Below are 16,342 nucleotides of genomic sequence, written 5' to 3' on the forward strand. Positions count from 1 at the left end.
TTGTCAGTGTCAAAGAACCTAGATGCTAAGGCCTTGGAGAACTCTTACGTCCATGAGGTTTCTGCTGTCAGAATTTCACAATATACCAACCACACTGATGGAAACATTCCCACAGAAAAAACAAGATTTCAAAACCCCTTTATATAGGGTTCCAAACATCACATAATAGAAAGATCTAGTACATAAGCTAAGTACTAAGATGATACAAATAAAACAATAATGCATTTGTGGACATACAGCTGCCTTGTTCATTTGGAAGGGAATCCTTTTGTCTCCTGCTATCTGCTGCTAAAGAAAAGTAATTAGTTTCACCCATGAAGAAAAATAACAGGTAAGAAATGGTACAGAAATACAGCTGATCAGTCTATCTGGTGCTATAGCTAAGACAATCACAGCGCAAGGGCATAATCAAAATTATTGATCTTTTTCTACTAGCAGTTGTCGAAATGGTATCCAGAGCATCTATTTTGCAGATATACTAATGTTTTAACTATATTATCAAGTTTAATTTAAGACCGAAACCACATATGCATACACATCTGTACTCTGTGTATCAACTGATTTATTTGAAAGTATCCCAAAGACAACTATCTACTTCATAGCAACAGGAATCAGTGTAAGACAAGTACAGAAACAGACCACGTATTTACAACAAAAAACCCAGCATTATTCCATATCCCTTTCTGCTACTACAAATCTAATAAGCAGCAGAAAGCAATCTATTAATTGACAAGATAAAAAAAAAGTCACTTAACATACAGCACCGTAATCTGCAGGTTTTTTTTTGATTAAGAATAAAACTGTTAATACTTTGCAAGCCATCATATATAAAAACAAAACAAAGGTAGGACATATTGGGTCAAGTTTTGGATCCAACATTGCATCAATATATCACTATATACAGAGGCAGAATAACCAAGAGAACTTATGGCTCAGTAGATAACCAAAAGTATTCTATAAGAATCTGCAATATATACACATATATGCATATCTTAGTTTGCTGATCTTAAGGGTAGCTTAGATTTAGGAAGTAGCTGTTCTGTCGTGTCTTCAGTTTTGTTTTTCTCCAACATCGTTGCAGATTTGTTCTCTTTATCTTTTTTGTGACTCCTTTTGTACTGGAATTTAAAGAAAACATCTGATAAGTTTTGCATGTTAAGATAATGCAGGTCCACAATACATCAGTGGAGGAGAAGGGTCAAAAGCAAGCAATAAAATTAAAATAAAATAAAAAAAATCAAAAAAGCTTATATTTAATCAGGTCTCTAAGAAAATGCGCTGTATTAAATCTCATCTTTTCCATTAAAACAAATGCATGTGTCTAGCAAATAATTATATTTTTATATGTTGTTAGAATGTCTTATTTTGACTGAAGTTTAACAAAGCGTATTCTACAGCAGTAAAAGAAGTTGTAAGACTACACTGAAGACTATCATCAAATGATTTTATACTACAAGCCTATTATAGGATGATAACTTTCTTTCACTGTTTAGAATAGCTGTGAAAGTTACCTGGAAAAAGGGAATGCCCCCATTTGCATGACAGCTTGTGTTTACATCCACTAAGTACTTGTCATCACCAAGACTTTCACTGGATTCTTGCATTCCTTCCTCCACTGCCAGAAGGTTCTAAAACAGAAGCGTTCAGAGAAGTTCACTGAATGTTTGAATTTCCTATGTAAATGGAAGCGCTGAGTCTCGTACAGATCTCATCATGCTTTATATATTTTTGTAAAATAGAAATGAGAGCCTCTAAACAACTATTAAGGTCTTCCCTTACTTTTCAAGATTGTGTTTTTCACAAAAGCTCAGTATGCAACTCCAAGTACCACACAGGAATGCTGCAACAGTGCTGGGTTTATAGTCAACCTTCCACAGAGATTAAAGGAACAATACAAAACACTTTACAGATGTGAAATCTCCACTGATATGTTTGTCAGCCACATGCATACCTCATCTGCATTCCCCTCCACTTCTTCTATCACACTGTTCAGCATAGCATCAATCTGTAATTGTTTTTGCCTCAGCTGTTCCAGTAGAAGTTCCCTGGGTTCTGTTTTCACCAGTGTGACTGGATAAGAGTAGTCTTTTCTCTGTGGAGTTGTCCCTTTAATGCAGATAGTACACAAATGAAAGATACTACTAAAGCAATTGCTTTTTGTGTTTAATTACAGATCATCAGTTTTACATTAAGTCAATACAGAAGTCATACTTTCTTCAATTTTTGCATTCACCTTAATAAAAAAAAGTGCAAGATGGCCAGCTGTATTATGTTATTGTTATGTCCCGATGTTATGTTATTATTATTATGTCCTATCAACCTCTGAACATGAACTCCGCAACTCACATTGCTTTCCACAAGATTGTCTCCTACCCTACTTGAAATACCTGTTGGAATATCCACTTTAAGATCTTCTTTCAGGAAACCATTAACCTGAGCCAGTCCATGCTGTGCTTCTTCATTAAGTGCCAGCTTCTGTTCCAGAAGTACACACTGATCAACTTTCATTTGATCAAGAAGGCCACTGAGTACCTTCTCCTCAGCACTTTTTTGAGTATCGATATGGTTGGCAATTTCAGCTATTGCTTTATCACAGTTTTCTCTGTTTTTCTAGAACAAACAACAACAGGAAAAAAACCAAAACAACACAAAGCACAAAAACATCAAGTTAACAGGAAAGTTAAGGTTATGGCCTCTTTCCTAAGATGTGGGTGTATGGTTAGTGACATGATCTAAAACGAAACAATCGTGAGACCTCAAATTGAGAAGTTTCAGAGCCAATTTTACATTCTCATTTCGAGAACTATCTTCAGAAGAGTCAGTTTCTTAGAAAGTATGGTCATTTCAGTAAGCTACTCTTTAAAATAAAACTGATGCCAACTGATTCAGAACAGAATTCTTACATTTCTACTCATAACCCTGCACAAAATTTGGATTTTTAAGGGAAAGAGATAAAATCCTCCCAGGATGCATTTCTAGAGGATACAGAGGAAAAAAACCAAAACACACATTTTGTTCTTCCCATTGAAAGGCAGTGCCTGAAGTTTTCAGTAGGCATAATAGTTAAAAGAGCACCTTTCTCGAGACTACAAGCACTTAAGCACTGTAACTGTTTTCAAGTTAGCAAAACAAATTGGATTTGTCTGTTTCATTACAGTCTATATTTGATCTCTGTCTAAATCTTCCCATGACACTACCTGCAGTTAAGTTTTAGAATTAGAGCTGCAAGGTAGAAGAGGTAAAAAGATTAAAGTAGAGATGGAAGTTAGCCAGATGGGATTAATCAATATGCACATTATTCTTTACAATTATTTGCACTGCTAGTTTAAACCCTTAGTCAAGTTCAGCCTTTTTGTTTTATTAAAGTGCATTTATTAGCATGAGTCTGCTGAGATTAAGACTCCATTTTGTACTGATTATAATTAAGAATTTTCCCCTACAAATTCTACTGTAGGTTTGTCTCCAAATATTGCATTAGACTACAATAGCTACAGGTACCTTTTGAAAACACATAAGTTGTTGTTTCTCATCCCCAAAGGACAATAGCTGCTGATTGGTAAAGTCAGCTATCTGAGCAATTGTAAGTTCAGCACATTTATCAGCATCCTGAGACACATTTCTGAGACCGATGAGAAGTTGCTGACAGCGGTCAGTGGAATCTTCCAGCATCATCTTGTTTTCACGATTTACAATCCTGAGATCCTTAGAAAAATCATCCATAGTTGCAAGAAATCTGCTGTGGTTAGAAGCTGTACTGCTGACGAGGTCTGTAGTTTTCCTGCAACAACAGATGTATAACAATTCAGAGATTTTTGAAAGGTGGATTTTAACACGTTGCACCAGTTTATACCAGAAGTATTCAGTTCCTTACAGGTGAACGTTTTCTTGTACAGCAGCGATGGTGGTCTTCAAGCTTCCATTTTTTGCCAGTACATCAGCTAAGTTCTTCTGAGTCTCTTGAGCAAACAGGTCAAGCTGTCTTTGTAGCGAGGACATTAACTCAGCTGCACTCTGTTAAGGAAAGTCATACACCTTACTGGTATCCTTCACTAACACTAAGAAAGGCATTCACTTATCTTATAACAAAAATATAACATATTACAGCTTTATTATTCCAAAAGCTGAAGTTCCTTTTTTTCTTTAGATGAGACAGACACTTTGCTTTTGGAGACTTACATGAAGGCATATAAACTGGACATGTCCATACCTAATGTCACACAACAAAAGTTGAAAAGACTTAAAATCACCAAGCCACCGTCCCACCACTGCTTCTGAAACACGCACTGTGGCTTACTGCTACAGAGTTTAAATCAAAATACATGTGACACTAAGATTTCTCTTTACTCTAAGTGTACCTTTGTATGTGCTAGTCTTGTTGTTTCCACTTCTTCTCTTAAATTTTCACAATCATTCTGAAGCTGAGCAAGAACATTAGCTGTTTCTTCCTGTAAATTTTTCAGAGCAAGAGAAAGATCTTCAAAGAAGGTATCCATTTCTTTTTTATGACCTTCCATCTTTGGGAAAAAAAAAAAAAAAAAAGTTTATTCTAAGTTAAATGTTTATAGTAAGAACCAGATACGTATCTGTAGCATAATGGGGAAGAGAGGGGAGAAAAAACCTTTACTTGACAAGAATTGTTAAAGGCAAATAAAGTATAGTGGATAATGGTGCCAAATAACGTGTAGAACATTCTGAAGTTACAAAATGGCACTTTGCATATGAGCTTTCCCAAAAAAAAATCCAGCAAAGTAGACAAAATAGGAAGATGGACACACTTGACTAAGAATAGAGTAAGAATAGAGTAAGAAGCAACAAGCTTGCAAGCCATGTACTAGTTGCTGTTAAAGCTTGAAAACCAGAAGACAGCCTCTAGATGAAGTGAATTTATTTCAGATGAGATGCAATTGACAGAAGAGGGAAACTTAGTCCTCCACCTGGAACCGAGGTTTGTTTTCAACACAGTGGAGAGAATGAAAGAGTGGAATTGCATTTCAACAAAGAGTTAAAACATAACTGCCCAAGGGGGTGGTGGAGTCATCATCCCTGGAGGTGTTCATGAAACGTTTAAATGTTGTCCTGAGAGACGTGGTTTAGTAAGAAACTGTTGATAAATGGGTGGTTGGACTGGATGATCTTGCACCATTATTGTGCACTACCAGATTCCCCATAATGAAGATAACTAGGAAATGAAGTTTGGTATAATAGCAGGAGAAATTTGAAGTCATAGAAATCATTTAAGTCAGCTGTTCCAGACATCTACAATACAGTAGAAACTATACTAAGAATACCATCAAATGTCTATTATACATAGCTTTAAGCATCTACGTTTTACCATTCTTCTATTGCATTTAGGTGAGCAGCTGTGCCGACATAGGTAGCAAGGGAAAACACACACAAAAATGGAAGTCTGAAAGGATAAGTTAGAAAGTGTAACAATGCCAGTAACAGAATAAAGGAGATACAGACAAATCAGGCATGAAAACTCTAGCACCGCAGAAAAGGAGGTACACACAAGTTACATAAGAGAAAAGCACAAAAGAAAATCTGTATATTACCTTATCAGCCATAGCTGAATATTTTTTCATGTTAGTCTGAAACTGACAGTTTAGGCCCAGAACAAATTCTACCGCAGGTGTCAAGCTATTTAATGCACTTCCTAATCCTGACGCATGCTCCTCCTAGAAAGGGCAATAGGATTAAAAAAAAGTAAAACAAAATATGGAATTCTCCTTAGTACTTTTGTAAGAAGCTATCCATATTTATCTGAATAAGTAAGGTCTATGTGCTCTGCAGTTAGCTTTTGCTGTACAGCACATTACAGCTTGTGATGGGATGAAAAGGGAAGAGGGACATAATGATGGACGGGTGTTGAAACAGAGCATCAGGAAAAAAAAGATAATGTTTGTAGCACCTCTTTTAATTGAGGATGATTTAATAGATTTCAAATAATGAAAGAGTATATAAATTTACTAACAATTAATCTCAGGACTTCAGCTTTATGATCAAGTGACAGATTCTCATGTTGTAATACTTTTTCAGACATGCAGGAAACTTCAGTAGACACCAACTCCTTAAGAGAGGCAAAAGATGCTGATACAACTGATGTAAGAATATTAGATGCTGAAGAACTGGCAGACAAGATGTCACCTACAAAATAAATCATTAAGTGTTAACAAAACTTACTACTCTTAGCTGATCATTCCAGACACATCATTATATAATCATTACACTGCTTAATATAAAGCTTAAACTATTTACTAAAATGGGTCCATTTTAAAATGCTGATCTTTGAGAGTACTATTGCAATGTATCAGCAGAAACCTCACATACAGTTATTACACTTACCTATAAAATCTGTGTAAGATGTCAACATTTGTTGCTGCTTCACACTGTTCTCATTAATTGAATTTCGTATTCTGTTGAACAAATCAGTCATTTGTCGTGCAAATGTATTTTGGACAGCAGCATTGTGCTGATCAACAGCCTTCTTACGGTCCAGTTTTGCAAGGAGACCAGATACATCTTTTGTGGTTTCTTCAACTGTATTAAGCAACTACAATTTTTTTTAAGGTTATTTCAGTAGGTATTTAAATCAGAAGCCAAGCATAACTTTATGTTAGGAAGAACCCTAGTTCTAAGTTGAAATTGAAGCAGATATTTCCTTTAACATCAAATTACAGCTGTTCTTAATCTTGCATTATGCCATCTACAGTCTCAGAACATGGAAAATTTACCTACTGGAGATCATTTGCCCCAACTGTCAAGTATTAAAATAGGACATCTTCAGTATTTAAGGAATTAAAATACAATGAACATTGGACAGTAACCAAGAAATTCCCAGTCGCTTCAAATTTTCTGAAAGATTTGACAGTAAATATATTTTTAACTGTACTGAAAGCAAGTGATTTCCAGTATTACCTCTGTGATAATTAATTTAGAATTTGAAAGTATAGCAGAAATTTGGTTTTGTAGTTAGTGTAAATGATTTCTCTACCCATTTATCTCACACAAACATTCCACAGCCCACATGTAAGGTTGAGAGAGGGTGCTCAGTTTTGCAAGAACCTGAATAGAAAGAATTTTTTGTGTTGACTAAAGACATGGGATAAATCACTTTGCACTTTAAACAACAGGACTCTGTCTCTATCAAGTCTGTTTCGAAAATTAAGACCAGTCATAATCACATCAAAAAAAGTCCCTAAATACCCTCTAAAATATAGACACGGCAATAGTTTCAGTTACTAAGTGAGTATTATTGCACACATTCCTTGCTTATTGCAATTTCTCTACTCTCCTTATGCATGCCTTGCTCTGTGCTTTAGGGTCAGGCTTAAGCATCTAATTAGGTAAACTATTTTTTTTGCAAAACAACTCATAACAATAGATACTGCAAAGCACCGAAATCCTCATGAAAAGCTAGTTCCAGACTGAGTTTGCTGTTAGATACACTTTCACAGGGGAAGCCTTGCAGTCTCTAGGTAACTACTCACTATAACAATTGACAGAGGGTCAATCATAATTTTTAAACCTTAAATTCATTAATTTTGTCCTTTAGTGACAAAGACATCTTTGAACAGACTGCAGAACCCTTAAACAGATGAAGTTATTCTTGTAATTATATGCTAGGAGATTGATAACCTTGCTAGCTGCGCCATGAAGTTTTTGTTCAGCATTTTCTAAGACCGAAACCATATATTCTTCTTCAGCCAGATGAACTTTGGTTTCTTGCAGATCTTTCTGAGTTTCTTCCAGTTCCTTCTCCTTGATTTCCAGATCTGTTTTGCACTGCTCAAGTTCATTTTTATTAACTGTGAACAGCTCAGTTACCTACAGTGTAAGACAAACATCAGTACAGTAACATTACTCTTTGCAAGCTCAACAGCAACTCCTCATATATCCCTCATTATGCCATAATACTAGAAAGCAGTTTGTCATCTACATAAGCAAGTTTCACCAGTTTCAGCTGTAAGGCTCAGAAGTCTTGAAGAGTCTTTATTTACTGCAAACATAGCAAATCAAAACTGTTTCCATAGTGAAAATCCTTCACTTCCTTATTCAAGTCACAAGACCAAGCAGCTGTTATATCACAATGAAGGAATCCCACTAAACAAATATAAGCCGATAGAATGAGTAAAACTGATCAAAAGGGAAGCCTGTTTGTACACATTAGTTACATATTCAATTTATTTAAAGGAGAAAGCTCCAATTTTCTGCATATTCTTAATTTGTTAGTGGGAATTCATCACCATCCCCCTTTCTCTTCGTTCTTTGCTTCTAGGCAGGTAACTGGCAACTCAGATTACACTGCTTTACAAGAAGATCTTTGCCGAAAATTCAGCAAGGAAAATTAAAGGTTAAGCTTTAAACATTGAAATAATTTTAGAAATCAATATTGTATTTTGCAATTTCATATATGGTATTTGAAATTCTCAGCTTCTAGGATTAGAAAGCTTCCATCAAGTATTTACAAAGGACACTTAAGATAAAAAATTTTCAGACTATTATTTGTTCAAACGTTTCTCTTCCTTCCCTTAAGACATCTTCTCTTTATTTGGGGGATTTAAGCTGCACTTGAGAAATGGCACTTACTCTTTTCATCTCTTCCTCCATGATGCTGATTTTGTCAATATACTCTGCAATTTGCTCTTCCTGAACAGTCAGCTTTCCATTAAGGGCTCTAAAGAAAAGATTAATAAGAACAGTAACAGTAAAAGAGCCGATTTCCAAATCAGCTATTGGCCTCATGTTTAGTCTTTTCAAGAAGTATCATTGACTTCAGCACTAGAATTTTCAGTTAACACAGGCAGGATTAAAAGACAGCTTATTTTGCTTTGTGAGAAGACTTTGAAATTTACTGTGTGAGCAAACATATATAAGCTGACAGAGCAAATAAGATATTAAAAAAAAGATGCATGCTCATGATGCTTGTGGCAAGTTCCACAATTAAAGGTCTTTGCGCAACCATATTTCATAGGTTCCTATTTGTGTAATAACTAATTTCTAAAGAAGAAAGTGACTGGTCAGGCAAATCTTCCTAACTTAACCTTATGAAAACAGATCTGGAAACGTATAAGGCTGAGAACAAATATATGCTGTTAGACATTTTATAGCAATCCTGAAGACATACTCAAAATTTTCAAGGGAAATATAGACTCCATTTTTCTCACGTGTAGCAGCAAGGTCTCGTTTCAGACGCTCAATCTCTTCAGTATACTCCTGCATCAAGAAATAACCACATTTCAACTTGAATATTTATACTTCATTTTCAAAGTTTTCCTCAACAGATGTCTCACAATATGGAATTACATGGAAGTTTCATACAAGCACAGAAGGATGTTCCAGAATCTAGAGTTTCATTTCTGTTTCCAAATAAGTTCAGTGTAGCATAGCTTATATTCATTCAGTTGCACTTAAGTAGAGCATTGAATCTTCCCATTCAAATAATTCTTTATTCCATTTAATAGTTTATATTGGGAATTGAAGCTTCTTTAATTGCATTCATGCTCTTCATTGTGCCTTTTCATTCATATTTACTGACAAGTTTGCTTAATTTAAGCATTTTCTAGGCAGTGAAGCTGCTAATAGAGAAATCCAGTAAAAAAAAAAAAAAGTAATCTACTGTTACTTAGTAGATTTTCACCATCTGGTGAGCAGGTTTATCTATTCACAGTCACAGCTAATAACAATTACACTCTCTCTAACTTTGGTTTTAGCAATAGCTTCAGCATTTGCACAGTGTTTAATAGTGTACCAGCAGAGTAGTTTAGTCAAGCATCATCACCTCAGTGATTATAATCACCTCAGAATTGCCCTCCTGGTAGTCAATTTCCCCAGTTTCATACCATAGTTTCAGCTGTGCAGGAATTAGCAAAATCAAATGTATTCTGTCTTTACAGCACTCAAGTAGACATGTCTAGCTTACCTTAATAAGAGCTTTTTTGGTCAGCTTCTGGTTAACTTCAGGCTTGTTCATTATGTTCTTTGCCCTGTGGGCATATTCTAGCGTACTCAGTGTTTCCTGTGATAAACAGATACAACATTAGGTCAAGCTAAGGAGAAAATCTTGGAAAAAGAAACATTTTAGGAATAGATATTCAGATTAAAATTTACCTCAAGATTTATAGATGCAGGAGAAACTGTTGCAATTATTGATGTTTTCGTTCGTCCTCCAAGAGAATCTTGAAGGATTCTTGTGAGTTTAGATTCCCGGTATGGAATATGTGGGGCTCTTTCTACCAGAGCAGAAATAACTCTTCCCAAAGTCAGGAGAGACTGGTTGATATTTCCAGCTTCACGAGCTCTTTTATCAACTGCCCCAGATCGACCAATGTTCTCACTGCCTGCAAGATCAACCTGAAAGAGGAAAGATATGTTTCTATCTCAAATCACCACAAAGAATTCTTGCTCTGTTGCAGAACACAACACGCGTGAACTAACACATGTATTTGTTCAGGAGATTGTAGGAGTGACAAACAAGACAGATATTTTTAGGAGAGACAAACAGCTCATATTGCTCAGAAAAATGATGACTTTTTTTGCCCTTACAAGTGTTTAATTCCCAAGAGAATGAGGTTACATAGTTTAGTTCATTACCTTAGTACTGTCAAAAGTGAAATTTAATTCAAATACTCACCAAGTTTAGCTTCCCAATTTTAACAAGTTCTTCTCCATCTACTGTGGTTTCTTTCATATGGATGGTAATTGAAAATACAGAGTGGGAACGGCTATAAAAGAATTCAATTTCAGACAAATGTTCTTTAAGCCAAATTATCTGCTTTCTACAAGATATTACTTCAAGTTAGTTATCGGTGCTCTTTATAAGGAATAAACACACCCCATTAATTGCAACTTACACATTTCCAATACAATAAAAATTGTCTATTTTTATCTTTATACACATGAGGAAATTATAAACTAGCAGGCTTGAATACCAATCAAACTTCGACCAGTTGCTTCATTGGCACTTCTATGTTATTTCAAGTGAAGCCAACAGAAATACTTGATGTTCGTATTTCTATGTCCTCTACTCACAGAGGCTTCAAGAAAACTGGCTTGCAGTTTTTGTAGCCAATACAATAGGAACAAGTTTACAGAACATGAGATTAAGAAATTTAGTACCTTATTCAGACTGAAAGTCAGCAACAATCTGAACCCAATATTAAAGATGTAGAAATACAACTTAATTTTCAGTCAAAACATTGTTTAAAAAAATGTTAGCTTGAGATTATTTCTTTAGCAATCTTCCACAATAGGAAGCTGAGACATATAGTAAACCATAGAAGTTATGGCAGTTTGAAACCTACTTGCTCACAATGACAGACATGCAACCTGCAGCTCAAGAATGAAGTCAGTAATAAACACTGAGATTTTTAACCAACATACCTACCAGATTCTGACTATGAGCTGCAATCATATGACACAGCCTGCATTGCCATACAAAAATCCCTTATTCCTGACTTCCACAGTACATCTTGTACACATTCAGAAGCTAGCATTATGCTATAAAAAACAGTATGAACATTACTTTGCAAGTTCAGTTTCAAAAACAAATCCTAATGTACCACTTCCTATTGCTGGTGAGAAGAGGAAGGGACACTTCAGACACTTAAGCCTAGATTTTTTCTAGTGAAAAGAACCAGGAAAAGAGCACCGACAATAAACTAATAATATCTAGCTATCATAATAGCTAGAACAAAGACAATTCAACTCTTTAACACAGGTATATATACTAAACATAATATTTACTCTAGATTACTTATCCCTTGCTAAACCATACAGCATACTTCAGTGATACATAGTTCATATGTCAGTCTCTTGTTTCCACAGAAATATTCAAAAAGGCTAACCGCTTAATTTTGAGTTATTAATAAATTTCAATATTCTACACGTCAGCCTAAGAACATTCTACCCCTCGCATTGCAGCTGGGTAGGTAGAATTTCATGACTATCACTTTAATTGTATATTTAAAATAGCATGTAGTCTTGAAGCAAGAGCTAGTATAATCATGTCTTCCTCTGACAGCAACAGCTTTTTAAGATGAGACTACCACAATTTATGACAGCTCTTCATACATGTACTAGAATACATTAACCCACAAAAAGCAAGCAAGAAAGTTTCTTGCTATGGTTTCGTAATCCACACGTGGCAACAAACTATAATATACAATCTCAAGGTCAGGCAAGGTTTACTCTGGCTTCAACAATTTTCACTCCTTCAGTAAAATCCAGTTTCGTAGAATATTATCAAAAAGAAGTTTCTGAAATATGCAAGATTTGTACCTGGAATATGCGTTCAAGTATGTAGCTGCAGTTGTTCTCTTTGCTGCACCCCTTTCCAGGATCTGATAGACTTCATTTTTGTTGTGTACAGTTACCTCCTCTAAGCCTTTAATAATTACACCTCTCTGTCAAAAAAGCAGACATGTTCATTCCGGCTCTCCAAACAGTTCCAGAAGCCTTCATAGAACAAATTTTGAAAGAGTGCACTCACCTTGTTTCGGGGGTCATCAAACATCTGCAGCCTTTCTCCAGCATCAGGAGCAGGATTCAGAAGATCAAAAAGCTCCTCGTTATATATTTCCAAAAGAGAGACTTTCACTGAAAATTCAGTGCCATTCTCCGTGAGTTTTTCAAATATTTGATGCAAGGTACGAGGTATTATACCTGCTAATGGATCCTACAGATTAAGATGAAAAAAAATATATGTATAGATGTACAAAAATAGAGATGGGGAGGGAGTGAAGTAGCAACAAATTCCAACTATTGTCTATTGGTCTACTGGATACACACAAATATATTGAATAAAGATTATTTTCCGTACAACTATTGCTAATATTTGTACGTATGCATTAATGATGTAAAGTTCTGGTTGTCATAAGTAATGAGAACACTTGTTAATTCACTAGTGCTTACCAAAAGTTAGCTTCAGAGTTTGAAAGTCAATTAACTTTAGGTTATCATTATTTTTCTACAATATCTACCTTTGTATTACACAGTAGAGCAACAAGAGAAACCTCATGAGTAAAAACGTACCTCTTCCCAAGTGTACTCCTTGTTGGGTGATCGTTCCCCTTCCATCGTGAAAGTCTTACCAGTACCAGTTTGGCCATAGCTGTTACGAATTAAAAATCAGTATGTAAACAAGAAACAAAGATTCAAATAAAAATCTCTCATAATAGTTACTGGGATACTTACGCAAACACTGTACAGTTATAGCCCATAATAACTTCATCCAAAATGGGACAAACAACACTCCGGTATACATCAATCTGCTTTGCCTGAGCTCCAAAAACCTGTCAGAGCAAAAACAACACGTCCTATTTACCAGTACAGTAACATATTGCACAGAGCACTCTGTACAATACAGACATCAGACTCTATTAAGGGAAATTTGCTGGGTTAGAACTACAAGTCTCCAGCTTGACAGGCAGTTACCATATCAAACGTGTAAGTCTTTTTTAGCATCTTGTCTGTGACTCCTCCAGTGCGGACGCTAACTTCTTTTCGTGCTTGATCACAGTCAACAACAGCATAGGAGTTTGCTTTACGTTCTGAAGCATTAAAAGGCCTAAAACAAAAAAATACTAAATCAATATAATTGCTAATAAGAGCATGAAATGGTCCAGAGAAGGGTCACTAAGATGATCAGAGGTCTGGAGCACCTCTCCCATGAAGAAAGAGTGAGGGAACTGGGCTTGATTAGCTTGGAAAAGGCGGCTCTGGGGAAACCTCATTGTTCCAATATATAAAGGGGGCATGTGAACAGGAGGGGATACGACTGTTTACTAATGTATTGGTTGTTAATATACAGATGGTAGCAAATGTACAGAAGGAATAAGTAAAGGAAAACTCACCAGTGGTGGTGCCTTGGCTGAAGAAGCTGGGGCAGTCCTCACTGGTGAGCAATCTCCAAGAGATGCTGCCTCAGTGGGAGTCAGCCCTTCAATGAGGTCTCAGAGGAGATGGAGTTGAGCTCCACCCCTTCCGGGAGCACAGCTACATCACTCTCACCTGTGCTCCCACAGCTGACCCCATACTTGCCTCAGCTGATTAATCAGAGGTTCAGGCTGTGATTACCAATCTCCCATACAACTAGGGTGGATAGTGACAAGGGGGAATGGTTTTAAACTGGGACAGAGGAGGTTTAGGTTAGATATTAGGAGGAATTTTTTCACACAGAGGTTGGTGACGCACTGGAACAGGTTGCCCAAGGAGATTGTGGGTACCCCATCCCTGGAGGCATTCAAGGTAGGCTGGATGTGGCTCTGGGCAGCCTGGTCTGATGGCTGGTGACCCTGCACATAACAATGGGGTTGAAACTGGATGATCTTTGAGGTTGGTTTTTTTTTCAGCCCAGGCCATTCTATGATTTATGATTTAAGAATCCACAAAATGATAATTGAGCAAGACAAACATTAACTGGGTTAAAACAAAACCCTTATTTTTGTTTAAGGAAAACTGACACAACTTGCTTTCCAGATCTTGTTCTCCTTCCATTTGCTACAGGACAAATCAAGCATCTACAGCTTTTCATGCATTTAAGTGGTTAGCTGTTTGTTGCTGGTTTGTTTTTTTTAATAATAATTGTGCTTCAGCACAAGACAGCAAAGAGAGTCACATATATATGGCCTTATGGCATAACCACAAGGTTGTGGCCTAAGGGGCAATTCAGTTCAACTAGAGCAAGTGCCACTAGGCAAGCAGAAACTCAGCACGCTGTGACGGCATTCGGTGACAGGTTCATCACCTTAAGTTACAGAAAGGATATTAATATACAACAGAATCATAGAATAGTTTAAATTGGAAGGAGCCTTTAAACACACAGTAGTAAACACATTCAAAAGATCCAAATCCATGCTTTTATTGAAACACAGTGAATGTGTGGCTTGAGGCTCTTGGTAAGCTCAGAGTCATCAGGCTTCAGAAGCAAAGTAAGGGGCCACTGAGACAATTGCATCTACGGATCTGCAAAGTGAATGGAACTCAAGTGCAGCAGAAGGGAACCGAAAGGAGCATTTGCTGTTTATTCCAAAGTATCGGTCACGACAAAAGCAAAGTACTGCTCCACATCTAATCCTGATGCTGCTGTTGTGCAGAACACAAACTTAATTGAATAGGCACCAATACACAGCAAGGCTGCAGCAGAACGATGCAATGCTGGCCAGATGGAAAAGAAACCAATTGCTCAACAGTGTTTCCTATACAACTGCTTCAAAATCACTCATCTTTTGCAACGTCCTTGCCTTTCACCTACACTTACAGCAGTCCCCCAACAGCCATCCCAGCACATTCTTAATCGCATTGCGAGGATAAAGGAGAACATTGCTTTTCATTGTTATTTTCAGCGTGCGTTTGTTACAGGAGAACCTCCCAGCGCGAGGCAGCAATAACAACGGGTAAGCCAGCGTCTGTACCGATGGCACGAAGAAACGTGGCGAAAGCAATTTGGAACACGGTATCCCTTCCTACGTGATTTCTCCTTCAGCTCCCCTCACCCGCCCCCCGCAGCCTCACGCTGGACAGTTAATGCTCAGCACAGCCGGCCCATCCCGCACCACGCGGCCCGGAGCGCCCCCCGCCAGCAGCAGCACGCCGCCCCCCGCGCAGCTCCCCCCCGTCCCGGTCCTGAGGCTCGCCGCGCCTACCTGCAACGGACCACCACCTGGATGTTCTTGCCCTTCTCCTCCTTCTCCTTCCTCGAGCCGCCGCCGCTCTGGAAGCTGAGGGAGGCCATGGCGCACCCGGACGCGAGCGGGCCGAGGGCGACAGTGGAAGAACCGACCGCGCTGCCTGGGCGCGGCTGAGGCTGGAGCTGAGGCTCGGACCCGGCACAACGCCCGCCAGCGCGCTCCGCCGACAACTTCGAACCGCGCGCCGCTGCCGCCCGACCAATCAGCGGCCGCCCGCGAGGCACCATGGGACTTACTTTCAAATTTCGGCTGCTGACGCGGAATCAAGGCGGAAGCGGAAGAGGCCCGTCCTGCCGTGAGCGCTGTGCATGCCGGGAACAGTAGTGCCGGCTGGGCGTCACGTGACAGCCGCGCAGTTTCCCCCCCCCCCCCACACCTGAAACTGACCCGCGAGGGGGCGCCAGAGAGCCGCCCTTCAGAGCGTGCACATGTTCATGGTGTCACCCAATACAGTGCTTTCAGTTGCTGTTTTAGGGCCTTTCCAATTACCCTAACTAGTATTACCTGCCTATAATTCCACAAGTCCCTTCCCCACCCCCTATTTTTAAATGGACACTTTGAAACTTACACCTCCTCCGTGAGCTCTCGCAGCTAACAGAATGAATCCCAGCCTGCAGCCCTTTCTGTGACAGCGCCAGGCAGCAGCACCACGC

General features: G+C 38.1%; 1 protein-coding gene across 1 annotated transcript; it reads right to left on the reverse strand.

The window, feature by feature from the left end:
* Nucleotides 1-561: 561 nt before the first annotated feature.
* Nucleotides 562-15,925, reverse strand: KIF11 (kinesin family member 11). The gene is made up of 22 exons (XM_072341013.1): nt 15,645-15,925; nt 13,435-13,567; nt 13,195-13,292; nt 13,033-13,111; nt 12,491-12,676; nt 12,280-12,404; nt 10,634-10,724; nt 10,111-10,353; nt 9,923-10,018; nt 9,128-9,216; nt 8,590-8,677; nt 7,639-7,827; nt 6,346-6,553; nt 5,975-6,147; nt 5,556-5,678; nt 4,356-4,514; nt 3,872-4,011; nt 3,499-3,778; nt 2,388-2,610; nt 1,952-2,106; nt 1,512-1,628; nt 562-1,118 (listed from the first exon to the last, which is right to left on the reverse strand). Exons 1-22 carry the CDS (start codon nt 15,914-15,916, stop codon nt 993-995), a joined length of 3,393 nt encoding a protein of 1,130 aa, XP_072197114.1. The 5' UTR covers nt 15,917-15,925; the 3' UTR covers nt 562-992.
* Nucleotides 15,926-16,342: the final 417 nt, after the last annotated feature.

The sequence above is a fragment of the Excalfactoria chinensis genome, chromosome 6 (assembly GCF_039878825.1).
Source record: "Excalfactoria chinensis isolate bCotChi1 chromosome 6, bCotChi1.hap2, whole genome shotgun sequence".
In the NCBI taxonomy this organism is placed as follows: Eukaryota; Metazoa; Chordata; class Aves; order Galliformes; family Phasianidae; genus Excalfactoria; species Excalfactoria chinensis.

Coding starts and splice junctions, on each gene's coding strand:
- KIF11 (XM_072341013.1), bottom strand. CDS start 15,916: ATGGTGCCTCGCGGGCGGCCGCTGATTGGTCGGGCGGCAGCGGCGCGC. Junction 6,148..6,345: donor ATCTTACACAGATTTTATAG/GTAAGTGTAATA, acceptor TTTATTTTGTAG/GTGACATCTTGTCTGCCAGT. Junction 1,119..1,511: donor GGGGCATTCCCTTTTTCCAG/GTAACTTTCACA, acceptor TTTAAATTCCAG/TACAAAAGGAGTCACAAAAA.